The sequence below is a fragment of the Oryx dammah genome, unplaced genomic scaffold (genome assembly GCF_014754425.2).
Source record: "Oryx dammah isolate SB20612 unplaced genomic scaffold, SCBI_Odam_1.1 HiC_scaffold_10, whole genome shotgun sequence".
Taxonomy (NCBI): Eukaryota; Metazoa; Chordata; class Mammalia; order Artiodactyla; family Bovidae; genus Oryx; species Oryx dammah.
The window spans coordinates 66,496,782-66,515,487 of NW_024070194.1; the positions used below are offsets into that span (position 1 = coordinate 66,496,782).

Below are 18,706 nucleotides of genomic sequence, written 5' to 3' on the forward strand. Positions count from 1 at the left end.
AGTCGTGTCCAACTCTTTGTGACCTACGGACTGCAGCACACTAGGCCTCCATGTCCATCACCAACTCCCTAAGTTTACTCAAACTCATGTCCATCGAGTTGGTGATGCCATCCAACCATCTCATCCTCTGTTGTCGTCTTCTCCCGCCTTCAATCTTTCCCATGAGCATTAGGGTCTTTTTCAATGAGTCTGTTCTTCGAATCAAGTGGCCAAAGTACTGGAGTTTCAGCTTCAGCATCAGTCCTTCCAATGCAGGACTGATTTCCTTCAGTCCTGGTTGGATCCAGTCCAAGGGACTTGCAGTCCAAGGGACTCTCAAGAGTCTTCTCCAACACCACAGTTCAAAAGCATCAGTTCTTCAGTGCTCAGCTTTCTTTGTAGTCCCACTCTCACATCCATACTTGACCACTGGAAAAACCATAGCTTTGATTAGATGGACTTTTGTTGGCAAAGTAATGTCTCTGCTTTTTAATATGCTGTCCAGGTTGGTCATAACTTTTCTTCCAAAGAGCAAGCGTATTTTAATTTCATGGCTGCAGTCACAATGTGCAGTGATTTTGGAGCCCCAAAGAATGAAGTCTGTCACTGTTTCCACTGTTTCCCCATCTATTTGCCATGAAGTGAGGGGACCAGATGCCATGATCTTAGTTTTCTGAATGTTGAGTTTTAAGCCATCTTTTTCACTTTCATCAAGAGGTTCTTTAGTTCTTCTTTGCTTTCTGCCATAAGGGTGGTATCATCTGCATATCTGAGGTTATTGATATTTCTCCCAGCAATCTTGATTCCAGCTGTGCTTAATCCAGCCCAGCATTTCTCATGATGTGCTCTGCATATAAGTTAAATAAGCAGGGTGACAATTTACAGCCTTGACGTATTCCTTTCCCTATTTGTAACCAGTCTGTCGTTCTGTGTCTGGTTCTAACTATTGCTTCTTCACCTGCCATACAGATTTCTCAGGAGAAAGGTCAGGTGGTCTGGTATTCCCATTTCTTTCAGAATTTTCCACAGTTTGTTGTGATCTACAGAGTCAAAGGTTTGGGCATAGTCAATAAAGCAGACGTAGATGTTTTTCTGGAACTCTCTTGCTTTTTTGATAATCCAACGGATGTTGGCAATTTGATCTCCAGTTCCCTTGACTTTTCTAAATCCAGCTTGAACATCTGGAAGTTCATGGTACACACAACTGTTGAAGCCTGGCTTGGAGAATTTTGAGCATTACTTTGCTAGCGTGTGAGATGAGTGCAATTGTGCAGTAATTTGAACATTCTTTGGCATTGCCTTTCTTTGGAATTGGAATGAAAACTGACCTTTTCCAGTCCTCTTGCCACTGCTGAGTTTTCCAAATTTGCTGGCACATTGAGTGCAGCACTTTCACAGCATTATCTTTCAGGATTTGAAACAGCTCAACTGGAATTCCATCACCTCCACTAGCTTTGTTCGTAGTGATGCTTTCTAAGGGCCACTTGACTTCGTACTCCAGGATGTCTGGCTCTGGGTGAGTGATCACACCATCATGGTTATCTGGGTCCTTAAGATCTTTTTTGTGCAGTTCTTCTGTGTATTCTAGCCACCTCTTCTTAATATCTTCTGCTTCTATTAGGTTCATACTATTTCTGTCCTTTATTTGCCCATCTTTGCATGAAATGTTCCCTTGGTATCTCTAATTTTCTTGAAGAGATCTCTAGTCTTTCCCATTCTATTGTTTTCCTCTATATCTTTGCACTGATCACTGAGGAAGGCTTTCTTACCTCTCCTTGCTATTCTTTGTAACTCTGCATTCAAATGGGTGTATCTTTCCTTTTCTCCTTTGCTTTTCGCTTTTCTTCTTTTCACAGCTGTTTGTAAGGCCTCCCCAGACAGCCTTTTTGCTTTTTTGCATTTATTTTTCTTGGGGATGGTCTTGATTCCTGTCTCCTGTACAATGTCATGAACCTCCGTCCATAGTTCTTCCAGGCACTCTGTCTATTAGATCTAATCCCTCAAATCTATTTGTCACTTCCACTGTATAATCATAAGGGATTTGATTTAGGTCATATCTGAATGGTCTAGTGGTTTCCCTATTTTCTTCATTTTAAGTCTGAATTTGGCAATAAGGAGTTCATGATCTGAGCCACAGTCAGCCCCCAGTCTTGTTTTTGCTGACTGTATAGAGGTTCATCTTTGGCTGCAAAGAATATAATCAATTTGATTTTGGTGTTGACCATCTGGTGATGTCCATGTGTAGAGTCTTCTCTTGTGTTGTTGGAAGAGGGTGTTTGCTATAAGCAGTGTGTTCTCTTGGCAAAACTCTATTAGCCTTTGCCCTGCTTAATTCTGTACTCCAAGGCCAAATTTGCCTGTTACTCCGGGTATCTCTTGACTTCCTACTTTTGCATTCCAGTCCCCTTAATGAAAAGGACATCAGTTTTGTGTGTTAATTCTAGAAGGTCTTGTAGGTCTTCATAGAACCATTCAACTTCGGCTTCTTCAGCATTACTGGTCAGGGCATAGACTTGGATTACTGTGATATTAAATGGTTTGCCTTGCAAACGAAGAGAAATCATTCTTTCATTTTTGAGATTGCATCCAAATACTGCATTTCAGACTCTTTTGTTGACTATGATGGCTACTCCATTTCTTCTGAGGGATTTTTGCCCACAGTAGTAGATATAACGGTCATCTGAGTTAAATTCACCCATTCCAGTCCATTGTAGTTTGCTGATTCCTAAAATGTCAACATTCACTCCTGTTTGACCAGTTCCAATCTGGACATAAGGCCATCTTCAGGCTTTCCTTCCTGATTGTCCAGCTCTTTTGATCTGTTCCTACTGCTCCACACAGGTTTTTTTTAAATATTATTCTGACTGTGCTGGGTCTTCACTGTGGCATGTGAGCTTCCTTCACTGTGGCAGCTGGGCTTGTCTGGTTGTGGCACATAGGCTTAGTTACCCTGTGTCATATGGGGTCTTAGGTCACCGACCATGGGTCAAACCTCCATCCCCTGCATGTGTTGAGGTGATTGTTAACCACTGGACCACCAGGGAAGTCCCTCCATAAGTTCTAATTGTTTTTTGGTATTTGTTTCTGTCTTAGCACACTATGCTGCTTTCTGGATCTTAGTTCCCCAACCAGGCATAGAACCCCAGATCCAAGGCAGTGGAAGCACTAACCCTAACCACTGGACCACCAGAGACTTCCCCAATCTCTAATTGTTAAATCCAATTGTCTCTAGATATCTTTACTTTGTAAGTCACTGGAATCTCAAATCTTCATGTCCCAGCCCAAAATTTCAATTTTCCTCCCTAAACTGGCTCCTCTTTCTTTCTCATTCTTAGAAAACAGCCTCACCTCCACCCAGCAGCTCCACAACCTCCTTTTCCTTCAGGCCCTACATCCATCAGGGCTTCCCCTTGACTGTATCCCCCATCTTTGCACCTCATGTCCTCACAATGCCTCCTCCCCAGCACAATGCCCTGTGATGGATGCCACCCTGACCACCAGAGTCATCACCCCCTGCCTGCTCCGCTTCCTGCACAGAGCCAGAATAACAGTTCAAAGCTCTAAATTAAATGACATCTCTCCTTTGCTTAAACCTCCTGATGGCCTCCGGCCTTACCTGAGAATGAAATCCCAACGTCTCACCTGCACAAGGCCCTGCCTGCTCTTCCTGCACCCATAGTGGTCTCTGAGGTGCTGCAAGTCATCAAACCCTGCTTCTTTATTCGTGTCTACCCTGGTGTCCTGTATCCTGTTAGGTCTCAGAAGGCAGGACATCCAAGATGTACACACGGCACTTAACACTGTCATGAACCCAATAAACATCTGCCAGATGAACGAGTCGCTGTCTCAGCATCCTGACTTTATTTTTCCACCTCTGTTAGTTTTTGTGTCTAGATGTATTTAGGAGTGTCATTTTACTTTGGTTTTCTCTGGTTTAAAAAAAAAGAATTTTTTAAATACTTTCTCTCTTCAGGTAACTAAGGCCAGACTCACTGCCCAGTCTCATAACATGGGGCATTTAATTGCTGCTTCAACTGCTTTTTAGTTGAGGTATGCATGTGTGTGCATGCTCAGTCATGTCTGACTCTTTGTAAGCCATGGACTGCAGCCCGGGTGGCACTAGTTGTTTAAAAACAAACAAACAAACAAACAAAAAAACCTGCCTGCCAATGCAGGAGATTAAGAGATGTGGGTTTGAATCCTGGGTCGGGAAGATCCTGGAAAAGGAATTTCCGGGAAAAGGAAATGGCACCCCACTCCAGTATTCTTGCCTGGAAAATGCCATGGAGAGAGGAGCCTGGTGGGCTACAGTCCATAGGGTCACAAAGAGTCGGACACGACTTAAGTGACCTAGCACCACACTGGACTGTAGCCCACCAGGTTCCTCTGTCCATGGAATTTTCTAGGCAAGAATACTGGAGTGGGCTGCCATTTCCTATGCCAGAGAATCTTCCCGACCCAGGGATGGAACCCATGTCTCTTGTGTCTCCTGCATTGGCAGGCGGATTCTTTACTACTGAGCTGTATTGCCACTCCTCAAACTCCTTCTTAATGTTATACATAATAGACCTGCACTGCCTATAGAGGCTGAGCTTATCACTATTTTCTTAGCACACTTACTGAAACTGTTTTCTATGAGCCAAGATAGTACATGAATAAAACAGTTAAATAGGCATTTTGTCTTTAAAATGTGTAAAGATGGCTAAGTCACCTCTCAACATCAACCTAGTTAATACAAACAAGAAATTGAATTAAATCTTTCAAAGATAGTTATTTCTTCATTTAATTTCTGTGTTTGTATTTTTTTAATTCCCCTGCACACAAATGTATGAAATGCATCTGTACCTACTTATGTTTAAAAGACAATTTGGGGGAAATTTTTACCATTAAAATAATAATTTGTCCTGATCAAAACATCTACAGAAAACATTTGGCTAAAAATTCTTAGAAGACATCCTTAAACTAGAGGTTCCTTTGTGGTACTGATTCTGCTACAATTCTGGGCAGGTCTTAATTCTGAGCAGTTTTCTGCTTAAAAAAAAAAAAAAGGAAGGAAGGAAAAAAGAGGAAAGGGAGGGAGGCAAAAAGGGAAAGAAACTGGACTGAATGATCTTTGAAGTAACCCTTCCCACCCAAAACTTTCTTGGTTCTGTTAAGAACTTTCCTTTAATCTACAGAGGTCTGCAAAGCAGAATGGTAGTAACAGCTACTGTTTCTTACTAACCCCCTAAGCATACAACATGCTACATGAAAATTTTTACATGGGTCAGTTCAATTAATGGAGTTTATGATTATTATCCTCCCAATTTACAGGTAAGAAAACAAGATTAAGCTGGAAAATTCAGTCACACACACAAGCTTTGTTTGCTTTTTAACAAACATGATCCTCAACTGCCAGAAAGAGGAAGGGCTGAGTAGAAAGGATTTATGAACTCAAAAAATGCAAATCACAATGACATTGCCTTAAACAGATCTCTTGGCAAAGTCAGCGATTTAGGCGGCCTGTGCTGCATGCCACTGCCTGTAGGACAAAGTAAACATGTTTATCTCAACCTGCCAGAAGCAACAGCTGTAATGTCTTTTCTTCCAAAGGTAGGATTTCAGTACCAGACTAAGGAATCACACGGGCATTTATTCTCTAAATTCAAGTGCAAACCTGAGGTACCTCGAAGAAAGAACAGATAATGCCAACAGAATAAAAAGATAAATCGAAACTAACTTTTAGGCAGGCATCAATGACATCTGAATTTACAATATTTCCTGAATGTTATCCTATATGTAATATTAACATCAGGATAGTCAACTAAAATTAAACACACCACAAAAACTATGTACCAAATCACATTTTTTTAATTTTTATTTTTCAGTTTTTTGGCCACTCGAGTGCCATGTGTGACCTTAGTTCCCTGATGAGGGATTGAACCCAAGCTCCCTGCACTGGCAGCACAGAGTATTAACCACTGGACTGCCAGGGAAGCACCCACAAATCATACTTTACACAGAAAATTATATCTTCAATCATATCCTCAGGAAAATTAAAGTAAAAATTTAATGAGTTTTACAATGAGTTGTACCTTTTATAAACTATTTGCTAAATTTTGCTTGAGTCTTTTTTCTTATATATAGTTTGAACTTTTTCATTTGGTATCAAATACATTTCCTTTTTTTGAATGGTCAGGTGCCATCTTGGCAAAGCCAGCTTCAGAGCTCAGCTGAAATCAACTCACAGGAATAAATCCTTCAATTGTGAGTTAACAGATGCCGATGAGCAGTTTAAACAACAAAAATATTTTTGAAGCACTTATACCTACCTCAGCTGGCCTCAGAAATGGCATTTGACAGACTTGATCCTTGTACTTAAAACACTAACATCAAATGATTTTAACAGAGAAACCACACAGCAAGCTAGAGTTTGAGATAACCTAACAAGAAATATATCTTCCATCATGACAGGTAAGACAGGTAACCTACACAGGAAGTGGTTTTGCCCCATTTCTGTGTCTTTCTATGAGAGCACTCACAGGCTCTCTGATGCTGAGAAATACACCTCCAACTAATTATAGATTGATACATTAGTTACCGCGGGAAGTGGAACATCTATTTCCTTAAATTGGTCCGTGACCCAAAGTAACACATGAAGAGCATTTAGTAAGTGCTGAGTAAAACAGATGTCACTGATAAATCATCATCAGTCCAGACACTGAAGAATCACTACAAAATTGGCATCCTAAAAAAGTGAATCTAAAGTACCTCCCCCAAAATTCCAGTAATTGTTTAAAAGGCCGAATTATAAATAAATCTGTGATAGTTTTACTAATATATATTAAGGTGGCTGTACTGTACTAAAATTTTCGTGGCTGACAGTTTGAGAAGTCTGCATTTTAACTGTACCCAAACCAAAGCTTAACTGATAGAAAAACTACATGAAAATCCTCAAAGCAGGAAAAACATTTTCTATAGTGATGTGTTTCCGAAATACAAGCCCGTGTGCCTGCTGCAGAGGCCAACCAAAACGTCAGTCTGGAGGAGAGAAAGGTTTACGGAAGGGCTGCGCAGGAAGATGGGTGGCTCAAGCCCCGCAAAACTCCAAACTCCTTAAGAACTCTCTGCAAAGCCTTTTCTAGGAAAGGGGAGAGAGGGCCGGGTGAGCTGTTGCTTGGAATGTCTTGGTAGCAGATCCTGTTTTTTAAAAATTGACGGTGCCAGGTCTTAGTTGTGGCATGTGGGATCTAGTTCCCTGACCAGGGATCAAACTCTGGACCCCTGCATTAGGAGCTCAGAGTCTCAGCCACTGGACCACGGTCATAGTCAGGGAACAATGCTAATGTAAACCTCCACCAAACAAATAACATTCTCGGTTCTGACAAGAAAGGATATGGTCCCCAGGCACAACTGTCACCCTCTGAGATCCAGTCCTGGCTGAAAGGAGATCTCAGCTGGCAGCTCCCTCAGGGCCAGGTCTCCAGATCCTATCCAACCATCATTCCTGAGGGAGCCAGCCCCCCGGGGCCCAACCAGCCCTCAGACCACCCTATAGCAGGAGGAGAGTAGGTTCCTCAGACGGTCACCCGTACAGAGGGCTGCTGCCATGAGGTCGCAGAGGCAGGAACTGGGGAGAGGGTTGCTGCTGCCTCAAGGCCTGGGCCCAGCCAGTGAGCAGCCTTGGTGAGTGCTCTGGAACCTGCAGGACAAGGCCCAGCCTGTTCCCTGGGCTATCAGTTCACTTGCTTGCTGGAGGCCAGGTGAGCTGGAGAGCTCCAAGGAAGAAGGCCAGGATTCACCTCTTACCTTACTCTCCACCTGATGATCACCACTCTGCCAATCACTAGCTGAGCTGAACCCCAACAGTCGCTCACTGACAGTTGCTCAGTTGGGGGAGGGGCCCACTCCAACATGGACCAATGGCTGAGCAGGACCACTAACGGTTGCTCACTGACAGTTGCTCAGTTGGGGGAGGGGCCTACTGCAGCATGGACCAATGGCTAAGCAGGACCACTGACGGTTGCTCGCTGACAGTTGCTCTCTTGGGGGAGGGGTCATTGTGGCACCAATCAATGGCTGACTGACCATAAATGGTCTTATAGAACCTGCTGCCTGGTAACAGGGTGGGGGCTCCTTACCTCCTGCAGCGATGGCCATGTACTAAGGGTTGCACACGGCTGTGTTATATTACATAGGGTTCTATTTTTTTTCAGTGGAAAAGTAATGATTAAGAAGGAGCTGGATAACAAAGATAAACTTGCCCAGCTACGGTGACAGGTGTTAAAAAAAAATAGCCACAAGAAACAGAGATACCTCTAAATAGACTGAGCCAAAGAAAAAGGTTATTTCATAGAAAGTATTTTATCATCAGAACAGGATAGTTTCCTGTTTAAGCTCTATTTATTGTGTTATTTTTACAAGTAGCAAAGTCCCTCCATTTACCTCAGCTTTATACATGAATATAAAAAGCTACTGACGTCCACGCCCCCCACCCCCCCCGACCGGGTTAACTGGAGCTTGTGGACTCTTCCTGGCCTTCAGAAGCAGCTGTGGTTTCCTCTGTGACTTGGCCTGGAGCCCTAGCATGCTGATCAGTCATCCTCTTGCTGATTCCTTTTCTGTCACAGGAAACAAAGATACATTACAACAGCACATTCTAATTTGTTCAGCTAAGACTGCTTTTTCTGTCAGCAAGTGTAATTTCCTAGAGGCCGCTGGCAAAAGATGTGGTTGAAAATTATCAGTGGAAAAATATGCCTTAAGTAGTTCATTAGTTTATAATTTTGGCTTCTGGGCACATTATCCTCAAGACATTTGAAAATTTTCTCCTTTTTCTTCTTTATGCACAAATACTCCTACGTAGAAACATAAATACTCACATTCACCCCAGAGTACCCATGGCAGAGATCTTATTTGCTCTCAGGCCAGTTGACCCTTAAACAACAAGGGTCTGAACTGCACAGGCCATTTTCGTGCAGATTTTTTTCAGTAGTAAATACTATGGTACTGAGGACCCACTGCTGGTTAAATCAGCAGATAAAGCACCATGAATGTGAAGTGCTCACTATAAATTATACGTGGGTTTTTCCCTGACTGTTTGAGGGTCAATTATATATACTTTCCTCAAGATTACAAGTGTTAAGAAAATTACTCAAAAGCATATATTGTGCTGTGTGCTGTGCTAGGTTACTTCAACTGTGTCCGACTCTTTGCCACCCCGTGGACTGTAGCCCGGCAGGCTCCTCTGTCCATAGGATTCTCCAGGCAAGAATACTGGAGGGGGTTGCTATGTCCTTCTCCAGGAGACCTTTTCCACCCAGGGATCAAACTGGCGTCTCTTGCGGCCCCTGCATTGGCAAGCAGCTTCTTTATCACTAGCGCCACCTGGGAAGCCCCAGGAGCATGTACTCACAAGCATACACATGTAAAAGTATTTTCTATCATTTTTATCAATAAATTATTTTTTCAGTGTACTTGATGTATATCATTATGAAATGACCTCACTTAGTAACTCTGCCCTTTAATTCCCAATCATCATATAGAAGTCTACGTGGAATATGACTAAAAATTAAATATTAAAGAATCAATTCGAAAGTGGAGATGGCCAGCATACTAAATACACATAAATGTTACCAGTTTAAGAAAATCGATGAGTTTGTGAGCGTCTTCACCCGTCGACAGATCCACAAAGTCCTTGGGCAGCCGGTAGCTCAGGTAGGGACTCGGCTGGACTGTGACTTCACTGTTGGTACAACGGAAGGCAGGAGCATCCTTCATGAAGGAAAAAAAGGAGGAGCAGAAGTTGGTGAGAAAGTTTTTTTTTTTGTCAATTCTTCAAACTGAAAAAGATCCTGGTATAGAATTTTCAACTCCTGTTCTGTACTAGGGAGGAAAGAAAATCAAGATTCCTAAGTGAAAGAAAGCACCAAGGTTTTTTTTAAAAAAAAACACATGTTCACAAGAAAATACACATCTAAGGTATCTGAAGACAAGAGACCTTGTGGGGTGGGGCTGGGTGGTCCCCGAGTGGTGGCTGCATAGCTGCTATAGCTGTGAAGGGCTGGGGGTGGGGGGTCTCCCCAGGCTTGAGGCTGCCTCAGGCAGTCCCACACAGGCCAGCATGCTTTATAAACTCTGTCGCTTTCCACAGGTGCACTGCAGGAAACTACTGCCTTAAGAGAATAAAGCCAACAGTGAGGGCAAAGGAGAGCCCCAAATCCCTAACACTGTTGCACTTCTCTCACGTCACTTCATGTACTCACTCTCAGATTTCTCTTAGCACCAATGTAAAACTGTAAATTCAAGGGTCATATTTAACAGGTCTTCACATTCTTTATTGCACGTGCTTAGGTCTTGCATGGAATGTTCACATATCGCCTGGTGCCGAAAAGAGTTCCAGAGTCAGAGGCCATGGGTTTGGGCTTCATGGGTGGCAGATACTGAGGTGAGGGATGGATGGTGTCCAGCAGGTGTAGACACGCTGGGAACCTGGCTGGAATAGGACAGTGAAGCCCTAGAAAGCTGGCCATACCTTATGACAGACAGCCCAGCCATGGTTCAGACAGTAAAGAATCTGCCTGCATGCAGGAGACTCAGGCTTGATCCCTAGGTCGGGAAGATCCCCTGGAGAAGAGAATGGCAACCCACTCTAGTATTCTTGACTGGAGAATTCCATGGACAGAGGAGTCTGGTGGGCCACAGTCGATGGGGTCACAAAGAGAAGGACACAACTGAGCGATTAATACATACACACACACACACACATGAAATACCTACTGTCTGCTGGACATTGTTCTGGGGAAGGGAGAAAAACTGGAAAACAAGAGGGTAGGGAGCCACTGAGCAAGCAAATAAATAAACAAGATCATTCCATAGAGGTAAAAGTTATAAAAACAGGACAGCAAGGAGCTATGGTAAAAGGAGAACCATGTAGATTCCTCTTGAGGGTGGGTTGGGGGAGTGGGACCTTGCTTAAGGAGGGGACATCTGGGCTGAGAACTGAAAAGTATGATGAAAGCAGCCTCATGAGGTCTGGAGCAAACTCAGCTTTGGACTCAGTGGAAACAACCAGTGCAAAGACCTGAAGGCCAGGCAGGGCTCTGCAGCTTTGAGGAATGGAAGGCAGGCAGGTCTCTGTGCACTGGAGGACAGGCAGGAAGGGGTGCTGAGAAAGGCAGGAACCAGTTCCTGTTGCTCTTTTGTCATCCCTAACCTCCAGCATAAGATTGTTTACATTAAACAGAAAGGAAGGAGGGAAGGAAGGAAAAAAGGAAAGGAAGGAAGGCTAAATGGAAAATGAATGAATTCAGATCATACAGTGAATCTTATACAACGGTTTCTATACAATAACTCTGTTCCTCATATTTAAAAATAACCTTGGGCCAAATAATTTGCATTCTTCTTCCCTGATACTCAGATTTTAACAGCCCACAACTCTTAAGATGCCAGCAGGGATCAGTTCAGTTCAGTTCAGTTGCTCAGTCGTGTCCGACTCTTTGCGACCCCATGAATCGCAGCACGCCAGGCGTCCTTGTCCATCACCAACTCCCGGAGTTCACTCAGACTCACATCCATCGAGTCAGTGATGCCATCCAGCCATCTTATCCTCGGTCGTCCCCTTCTCCTCCTGCCCCCAATCCCTCCCAGCATCAGTCTTTTCCAATGAGTCAACTCTTCGCATGAGGTGGCCAAAGTACTGGAGTTTCAGCTTTAGCATCATTCCTTCCAAAGAAATCCCAGGGCTGATCTCCTTCAGAATGGACTGGTTGGATCTCCTTGCAGTCCAAGGGACTCTCAAGAGTCTTCTCCAACACCACAGTTCAAAAGCATCAATTCTTCGGTTCTCGGCTTTCTTTATAGCCCAACTCTCACATCCATCTATGACTACTGGAAAAGCCATAGCCTTGACTAGACAGACCTTTGTTGGCAAAGTAATGTCTCTGCTTTTGAATATGCTGTCTAGGTTGGTCATAACTTTCCTGCCAAGGAGTAAGCGTCTTTTAATTTCATGGCTGCAGTCACCATCTGCAGTGATTTTGTTAAGATCCCTTCATTCATTAATTCAAGAAACCTTAGTTATACCTGGCACTGTAACCTGACAGGAGAGGGACGGGTGGGACCCCACTTCCGAAATAATGGGAGTCTGTGCATTTGAATATATACAAAAAATGCCCAGGAAACGTTAATGGTGCTGGGGCAGCCATTTCTAGGTGGCAGGATTTCAAGTGTTACTTCTTTCTAATTCTCTCTCTCTGAGAGATCATTTTTAAATGATCATATGAAAATAAAACTATTTTGTAAAAGACAGAAAACACCCGTGGGAATATGAAATGAAGAACCCAGCAGACAAGGACTACAGATGCAGTGTTCTCTCATTTACTTTAAAAGGGCTCATGTTTATGTGTGCAAGCAGGTTATGCACCAAAATATAACGGCGGTTCTCAAGGGGCCAGGATCATGGGTGATTTTAGAATTTCCTTTAAAAGTGGGCACGTATCACTTTTATAGGCTGAAAAGAGCAGTACACAGTTGTCTAAAAAAGGGGTGGCCGTGAACATGAGGAGAAAGGAGAGGGTAGCTGGATGGAGATGGAACTGAGGGAGGCCTTGCTACTAAGACTGAAGGCGTCAAAACATGGTGAACTACTTTCAGAGGAAGAGATTGGAGAAAGGAAAGAAGGCACTGGCAGCCCTGGGAATCTGGTGAGATGCAGGGCAGAGACAGGACTTGGAGGAAGGATGCAGTGAGTCTGTAGGTTTGATGACAGTTAAAGGGAGCAAATTCTCAGCGATGATTCTCTCTTCCTGTGAGGGGAGCTGTGAAAGTACCCGCTGAGGAGGACAAGAGTGATGGACAGAAGCTCCCAGGAGCATGGAGGGTGTGGAACGGCCACTGTGGCCAGTGGAAGGGGACGCTGGTAGGATGACAGAGGCTGTGGTCAAAGCCCTGGGGAAGCCAGGGGTCCTTATTGGACAAGCCCCTGTCCACACGGCTGGGCAACATCCCTCTGTCCACCTGCAGCAGCCCAGGGCTGGACCAGAATAAACAGACATGTGACCTGACCCACAGCCAGAACTCTCTTCAGGTGGGCAGGACACAGGAGCCAAGAAAAAGAAAAGTAACTTGAAAAGAACCTATCCGGCTATCACTTCCTTAGATGAAGTGCCAATTAGTTCAGTCGCTCAGTCGTGTCCAACTCTTCGTGACCCCATGGACTGCAGCATCACCAACACCCAGAGGCTGCTCAAACTCATGTCCTTTGAGTTGCTGATGCCATCCAACCATCTCATCCTCTGTCATCCCCTTCTCCTCCTGCCTTCAATCTTTTCCAACATCAGGGTTTTTTCCAAGGAGTCGGTCAGTTCTTCGCATCAGGTGGCCAAAGTACTGGAGCTTCAGCTTCAGCATCAGTCCTTCCAATGAATATTCAGGACTGATTTCCTTTAGGATGGACTGGTTGGATCTCCTTGCAGTCCAAGGGACTCTCAAGAGTATTCTCCAACACCACATTTCAAAAGCATCAATTCTTCAGTGCTCAGCTTTCTTTATAGTCCAACTCTCACATCCACACACAACTACTAGAAAAACCACAGCTTTGACTAGATAGACCTTTGTCTGCAAAGTAATGTCTCTGCTTTTTAATACACTGTCTAGGTTGCTCATAGCTTTTCTTCCAAGGAGCAAGTGTCTTTTAATTTCATGGCTGCAGTCACCATTTGCAGTGATTCTGGAGCCCCCAAAAATAAAGTCTGGCACTGTTTCCATTGTTTCCCCATCTATTTGCCATGAATTGATAAGACTGGATGCCATGATCTTAGTTTTTTGAATGTTAAGTTTTAAGCCAGCTTTTTCACTTTTCTCTTTCACTTTCATCAAGAGGCTAAATCTTTAGTTCTTCTTGGCTTTCTGCCATAAAAGTGGTGTCATCTGCATATCTGAGGTTATTGATATTTCTCCCAGCAATCTTGATTTCAGCTTGTGCTTCATCCAGCCCTGCATTTCGCATGATGCATATAAGTTAAATAAGTAGGGTGACAATACATAGTCTTGACGTATTCCTTTCCCAATTTGGAACAGTCTGTTGTTTCATGTCCGGTTCTAACTGTTGCTTCTTGACCTGCATACAGATTTCTCAGGAGAAAGGTCAGGTGGTCTGGTAGTCCCATCTCTTGAAGAATTTTCCACAGTTTGTTGTGATCCACACAGTCAAAAGCGTTGGCATAGTCAATAAAGCAGACATAGATGTTTTTCTTGAATTCTCTTGCTTTTTCAATGATCCAATGGATGTTGGCAATTTGATCTCCAGTTCCCATGCCTTTTCTAAATCCAGTTTGAACATCTGGAAGTTCACAGTTCACTTAACTGTTGAAGCCTGGTTTGGAGAATTTTGAGCATTACTTTGCTAGTGTGTGAGATGACTGCAATTGTGCAGTAGTTTGAACATTCTTTGGCATTGCCTTTCTTTGGGACTGGAATGAAAATGGACCTTTTCCAGTCCCGTGGCCACTGCTGAGTTTTCAAAATTTGCTGGCATATTGACTGAAGCACTTTCACAGCATCATCTTTTAGGATTTGAAACAGCTCAATTGGAATTCCATCACCTCCAATAGCTTTGTTCATAGTGATGCTTCCTAAGGCCCACTTGACTTTGTACTCCAGGATGTCTGGCTCTGGGTGAGTGATCACACCATCGTGGTTATCTGGGTCATGAAGAACTTTTTGTATAGTTCTTCTGTGTATTCTTGCTACCTCTTCTTAATATCTTCCATACCATTCCTGTCTTTTATTGTGCCCATCTTTGCATGAGATGTTCCCTTGGTATCTCTAATTTTCTTGAGGAGATCTCTTGTCTTTCTCATTCTATTGTTTTCCTTTATTTCTTTGCACTGATCACTGAGGAAGGCTTTCTTATCTCTCCTTGCTATTCTTCGGAACTCTGGATTCAAATGGATATATCTTCCTTTTCTCCTTTGCCTTTAGCTTCTCTTCTTTTCTCAGCTATTTGTAAGGCCTCCTCAGACAACCATTTTACCTTTTTGCATTTCTTTTTCTTGGGGATTGTTTTGATCACTGCCTCCTGTACAATGTCACGAACCTCCGTCCATAGTGAATGATGAAGTGAATGAATCACAAAACACACACACCCTTCTTGATCACCACTGCGGGCAAGGATCACAGAGTTAATCTGTGTCGGGTGCCTGGGAACCAGGAGGCAATTCCTCAGGGCACTGACAAGTTTCCTGGGGACCTTTCTGATCTTCTTACCTGCTCCAGAGCTTCTCCTTCACTGAAGTCACCCTTTAGGTTTGTTCCAGATAACAGTTCATCCCAAGTAAACAGCAGTGAATCTGTGACTTCACCAAATGGATTAAAATCAATCAGCCACACCTTCCCCTGCAGAACAGAGAGAAAGCCCAGTAAGGATAAAATCAAGACTGTAAGCTGGCTTATCAGGAAGACATCTTGTTTTACCCAAAATCATCTCATTTCATCTTAAAAATCATATCACTGATTTGAAAAGATAGTTCTTCCAGGTCCCATCTGTGAAGGGCTGCCTGCCTAAGTAGAGCGGGCACAGAACCCCAGGATGTCCACTCAAGAACGCAGAGAGGAGACAGGAAAAGAAAGCCTGACAAAGACACGCATGCCGACTTCTGCTTTCAATCAATTTTACATCAAAAACCAAAGCAAGCAGTGGAAGAAAATGCTTTGTTTTGCTCTGAAGATTCTGAAACTATTCAGGTGTTTATCATGGTTCATGGATTACAAAGAATAAGGCTAAACGCCAATGATCTATTTTTACTTTTTATATGAAATATACAAATTCCGGGGGGGCAGTGGCGGCAGTGGGGCCTCTTACGACCTTATGTAAGATCCCTGAACATCCTCATCATGGTTAATACTGCCAGTATATTTTCTCAAAGTCTGTTTACTTAAAATTGTATGGAATAATGTAGTAAGTAATAAAACTCAAGCAGGCAGAAGGGAAATCTCACAAAGTGGTCCCACCAAAAGCAGCATCACTGGAATGCTCTCATGGGTTCTTTAATGATCTTTCAGGAGGAGGCCAGCAGTTCTCAGCACCAGCCCCCACCTCTGAGAGCCTGCTACAAAGGCTTGAATTTTTTAAAACTTACTGAAGATGTACGAAAGGACTTCCCCAGTGGCTCGGCAGGTAAAGAATCTGCCTGCAACGCAGGAAACACTTCACCGCAGTGGAGACTCAGGTTCAATCCCTGGGTGGGGAAGATCCCGGGAGGAAGGCATGGCAACACACTCCAGAATTCTTGCCTGGAGAATCCCAAGGACAGAGGAGCCTGGCAGGCTATAGTCCAAAGGGTCGCAGAAGAATCGAACATGACTGAGCAAAGACATAAAAAAATGCTCAGCTGTCTTTCATTTCAATGTACTGGACTGGCCAGAAAGTTTGTTTGGGTTTTCCATACCCTCTTACAGACAAACCTGAACGAGCTTTAGGGCCAAGTCAATAATAACTTTTCTCTGCATGATAGAGCTTGATGGCACATGAAAGGGAGATGCAAAATAAAAACAAATCAACCTTTCTAAGAAACTACCATCTTCTCCTCTTCTGAGAGCAGTGATGGCCAGTGTGACATATTCCAGCCTCAAGGAAGGAACACCTCTGGCCCAGCCAGATTAAATTTGCAAGTGGCAAAGTGCTGACATAAAGGAACTGGGGAGCCTGTGAAATCCTGCCAGGAAATTAACACCAACACATTTGACCATGGGGGTGTATGTGACATTTACTAGATAAATGTTTCCTTGCAACTTTTATTTTTGCTCCTCTTGACTTTTCTCACTGAGACACTCAACATAATTGCACCCTTTTGTTGGTAGTCTTTTTCTGTAAATAAGAGGCAATAGTGTCTTGGGCAGACATGCGTGTGTAAAATGACAAATGCCTAAGGAGCTAGACTGCTGAGCCAGCATTACTAATATCTAGCATTGTTTCTCATCTGTTTTCAAGGAAAAGTTTAAGAAAGACAAAGCATTTTATTAGGACTGTCTGTAAACTAGAAGGCTCGACATGGCAAAGAACCACTATGGGAAGTTTCCACCATGCACCATTTGGCCACGTTTCCTGGTTCACACAATCCCTAGCAGCAATCCTGCCTGCAATTCCTTCTTGCCAGTTGAGTTATATTCTCACTTCAATTTGGTGCCTGCTCCTCCTCGCTTCTCTGACTGTGTGAAATTATGTCCGCCGTCAACCCACTCCTTGGTATGACAGCAGGTTTGCTTTTTTCGGTGATTACTCAGATGTCTCTAATAAGCTGTATGTTATTTTAACAAAATGAGTATTTTCTAAACTTTGAACCCTTTCGACTTGAATTTTTATAACCAGTAAAATCATCTCATTATCAAAAGAAAAAAGGAAAAAAAACTATCACATCTGTTAGCATCAGAACATTTAGCTCTATAAACTAGAAGTATGCCACAGTGTAAAAAAGAAAATCACCGCTATTAGGACAGACAGCTGGCAGAATGTGTTCTGTAGTTTGGAAGCCATCTTCTAGTTTAAAGAAAAACAGACCAGCTGGAATCAGGCATAAACCCATCAAGATGAGGTTTTTACACCCATAACATGTTTTTTATGTCACTCCTCAGGAACAAGACATCCTGAGAAACTCTGTTTTCAGGCAACTTATCAGGTAGGAGTGGTCACACCAACCTTCCTAATATCTACCAACTGACCTACCCCGACTCTCCCACCATCCACCTAAATAAAACTCTACACACCAAACACCGTGCTACTCATGGGGGCATAAAGGTCAGTAACAGAGAGTCTGCTCCCTGAAAGAGTTCTGTCCAGACCAGGACATGTATACACCAGTACACGTTCACCACAGCACAGTGCGTACAAGACTAGAAACAAGCTAAGCATTCATCCACCGGGAAATGATTCATCAAACCATACAGCACATCCACATAATCAAATACTGTGTCCTTTAAGAAACCAGAAAGTTCTCTAAGATGCACTGCTTTTAAAGGGTATAAAAAGCAAGGTGCAAGTGCTTTATCATATGCTAACCCATGTGTTAGTAAACAAAGCTAGTGGAGGTGATGGAATTCCAGTTGAGCTGTTTCAAATCCTGAAAGATGATGCTGTGAAAGTGCTGCACTCAATATGCGAGCAAATTTGGAAAACTCAGCAGTGGCCACAGAACTGGAAAAGGTCAGTTTTCATTCCAATTCCAAAGAAAGGCAATGCCAAAGAATGTTCAGACTACCACACAACTGCACTCATCTCACACGCTAGCCAAGTAAGGCTCAAAATTCTCCAAGTCAGGCTTCAACAGTACGTGAACTGTGAACTTCCAGATGTTCAAGCTGGATTTAGAAAAGGCAGAGGATATTGTATTGTTGTTTTTCTTTTTGGCTTACTTCACTCTGTATAATAGGCTCCAGTTTCATCCACCTCATTAGAACTGATTCAAATGTATTCTTTTTAATGGCTGAGTAATACTCCATTGTGTATATGTACCACAGCTTTCTTATCCATTCATCTGCTGATAGACATCTAGGTTGCTTCCATATCCTGGCTATTATAAACAGTGCTGCAATGAACATTGGGGTACACGTGTCTCTTTCAATTCTGGTTTCCTCGGTATATATGCCCAGTAGTGGGATTGCTGGGTCATAAGGCAGTTCTATTTCCAGTTTTTTAAGAAATCTCCACACTGTTCTCCAAAGTGGCTGTACTAGTTTGCATTCCCACCAATAC

At 43.2% G+C, this 18,706-nt stretch overlaps 1 protein-coding gene across 4 annotated transcripts in view; it reads right to left on the reverse strand.

The window, feature by feature from the left end:
- Positions 1-8,306: 8,306 nt before the first annotated feature.
- Positions 8,307-18,706, reverse strand: part of CDC123 (cell division cycle 123) — a 45,837-nt gene continuing 35,437 nt past the window's right edge. For all 4 annotated transcript variants that reach the window (XM_040248472.1, XM_040248474.1, XM_040248475.1 and 1 more), the window contains 3 exons: positions 15,226-15,354; positions 9,595-9,732; positions 8,307-8,579 (listed from right to left, as the gene is read on the reverse strand). In XM_040248472.1, the coding sequence (XP_040104406.1) occupies positions 8,553-8,579; positions 9,595-9,732; positions 15,226-15,354 (294 nt within the window). In that variant the 3' untranslated portion in view covers positions 8,307-8,552. The remainder of the gene's footprint in view (positions 8,580-9,594; positions 9,733-15,225; positions 15,355-18,706) is intronic.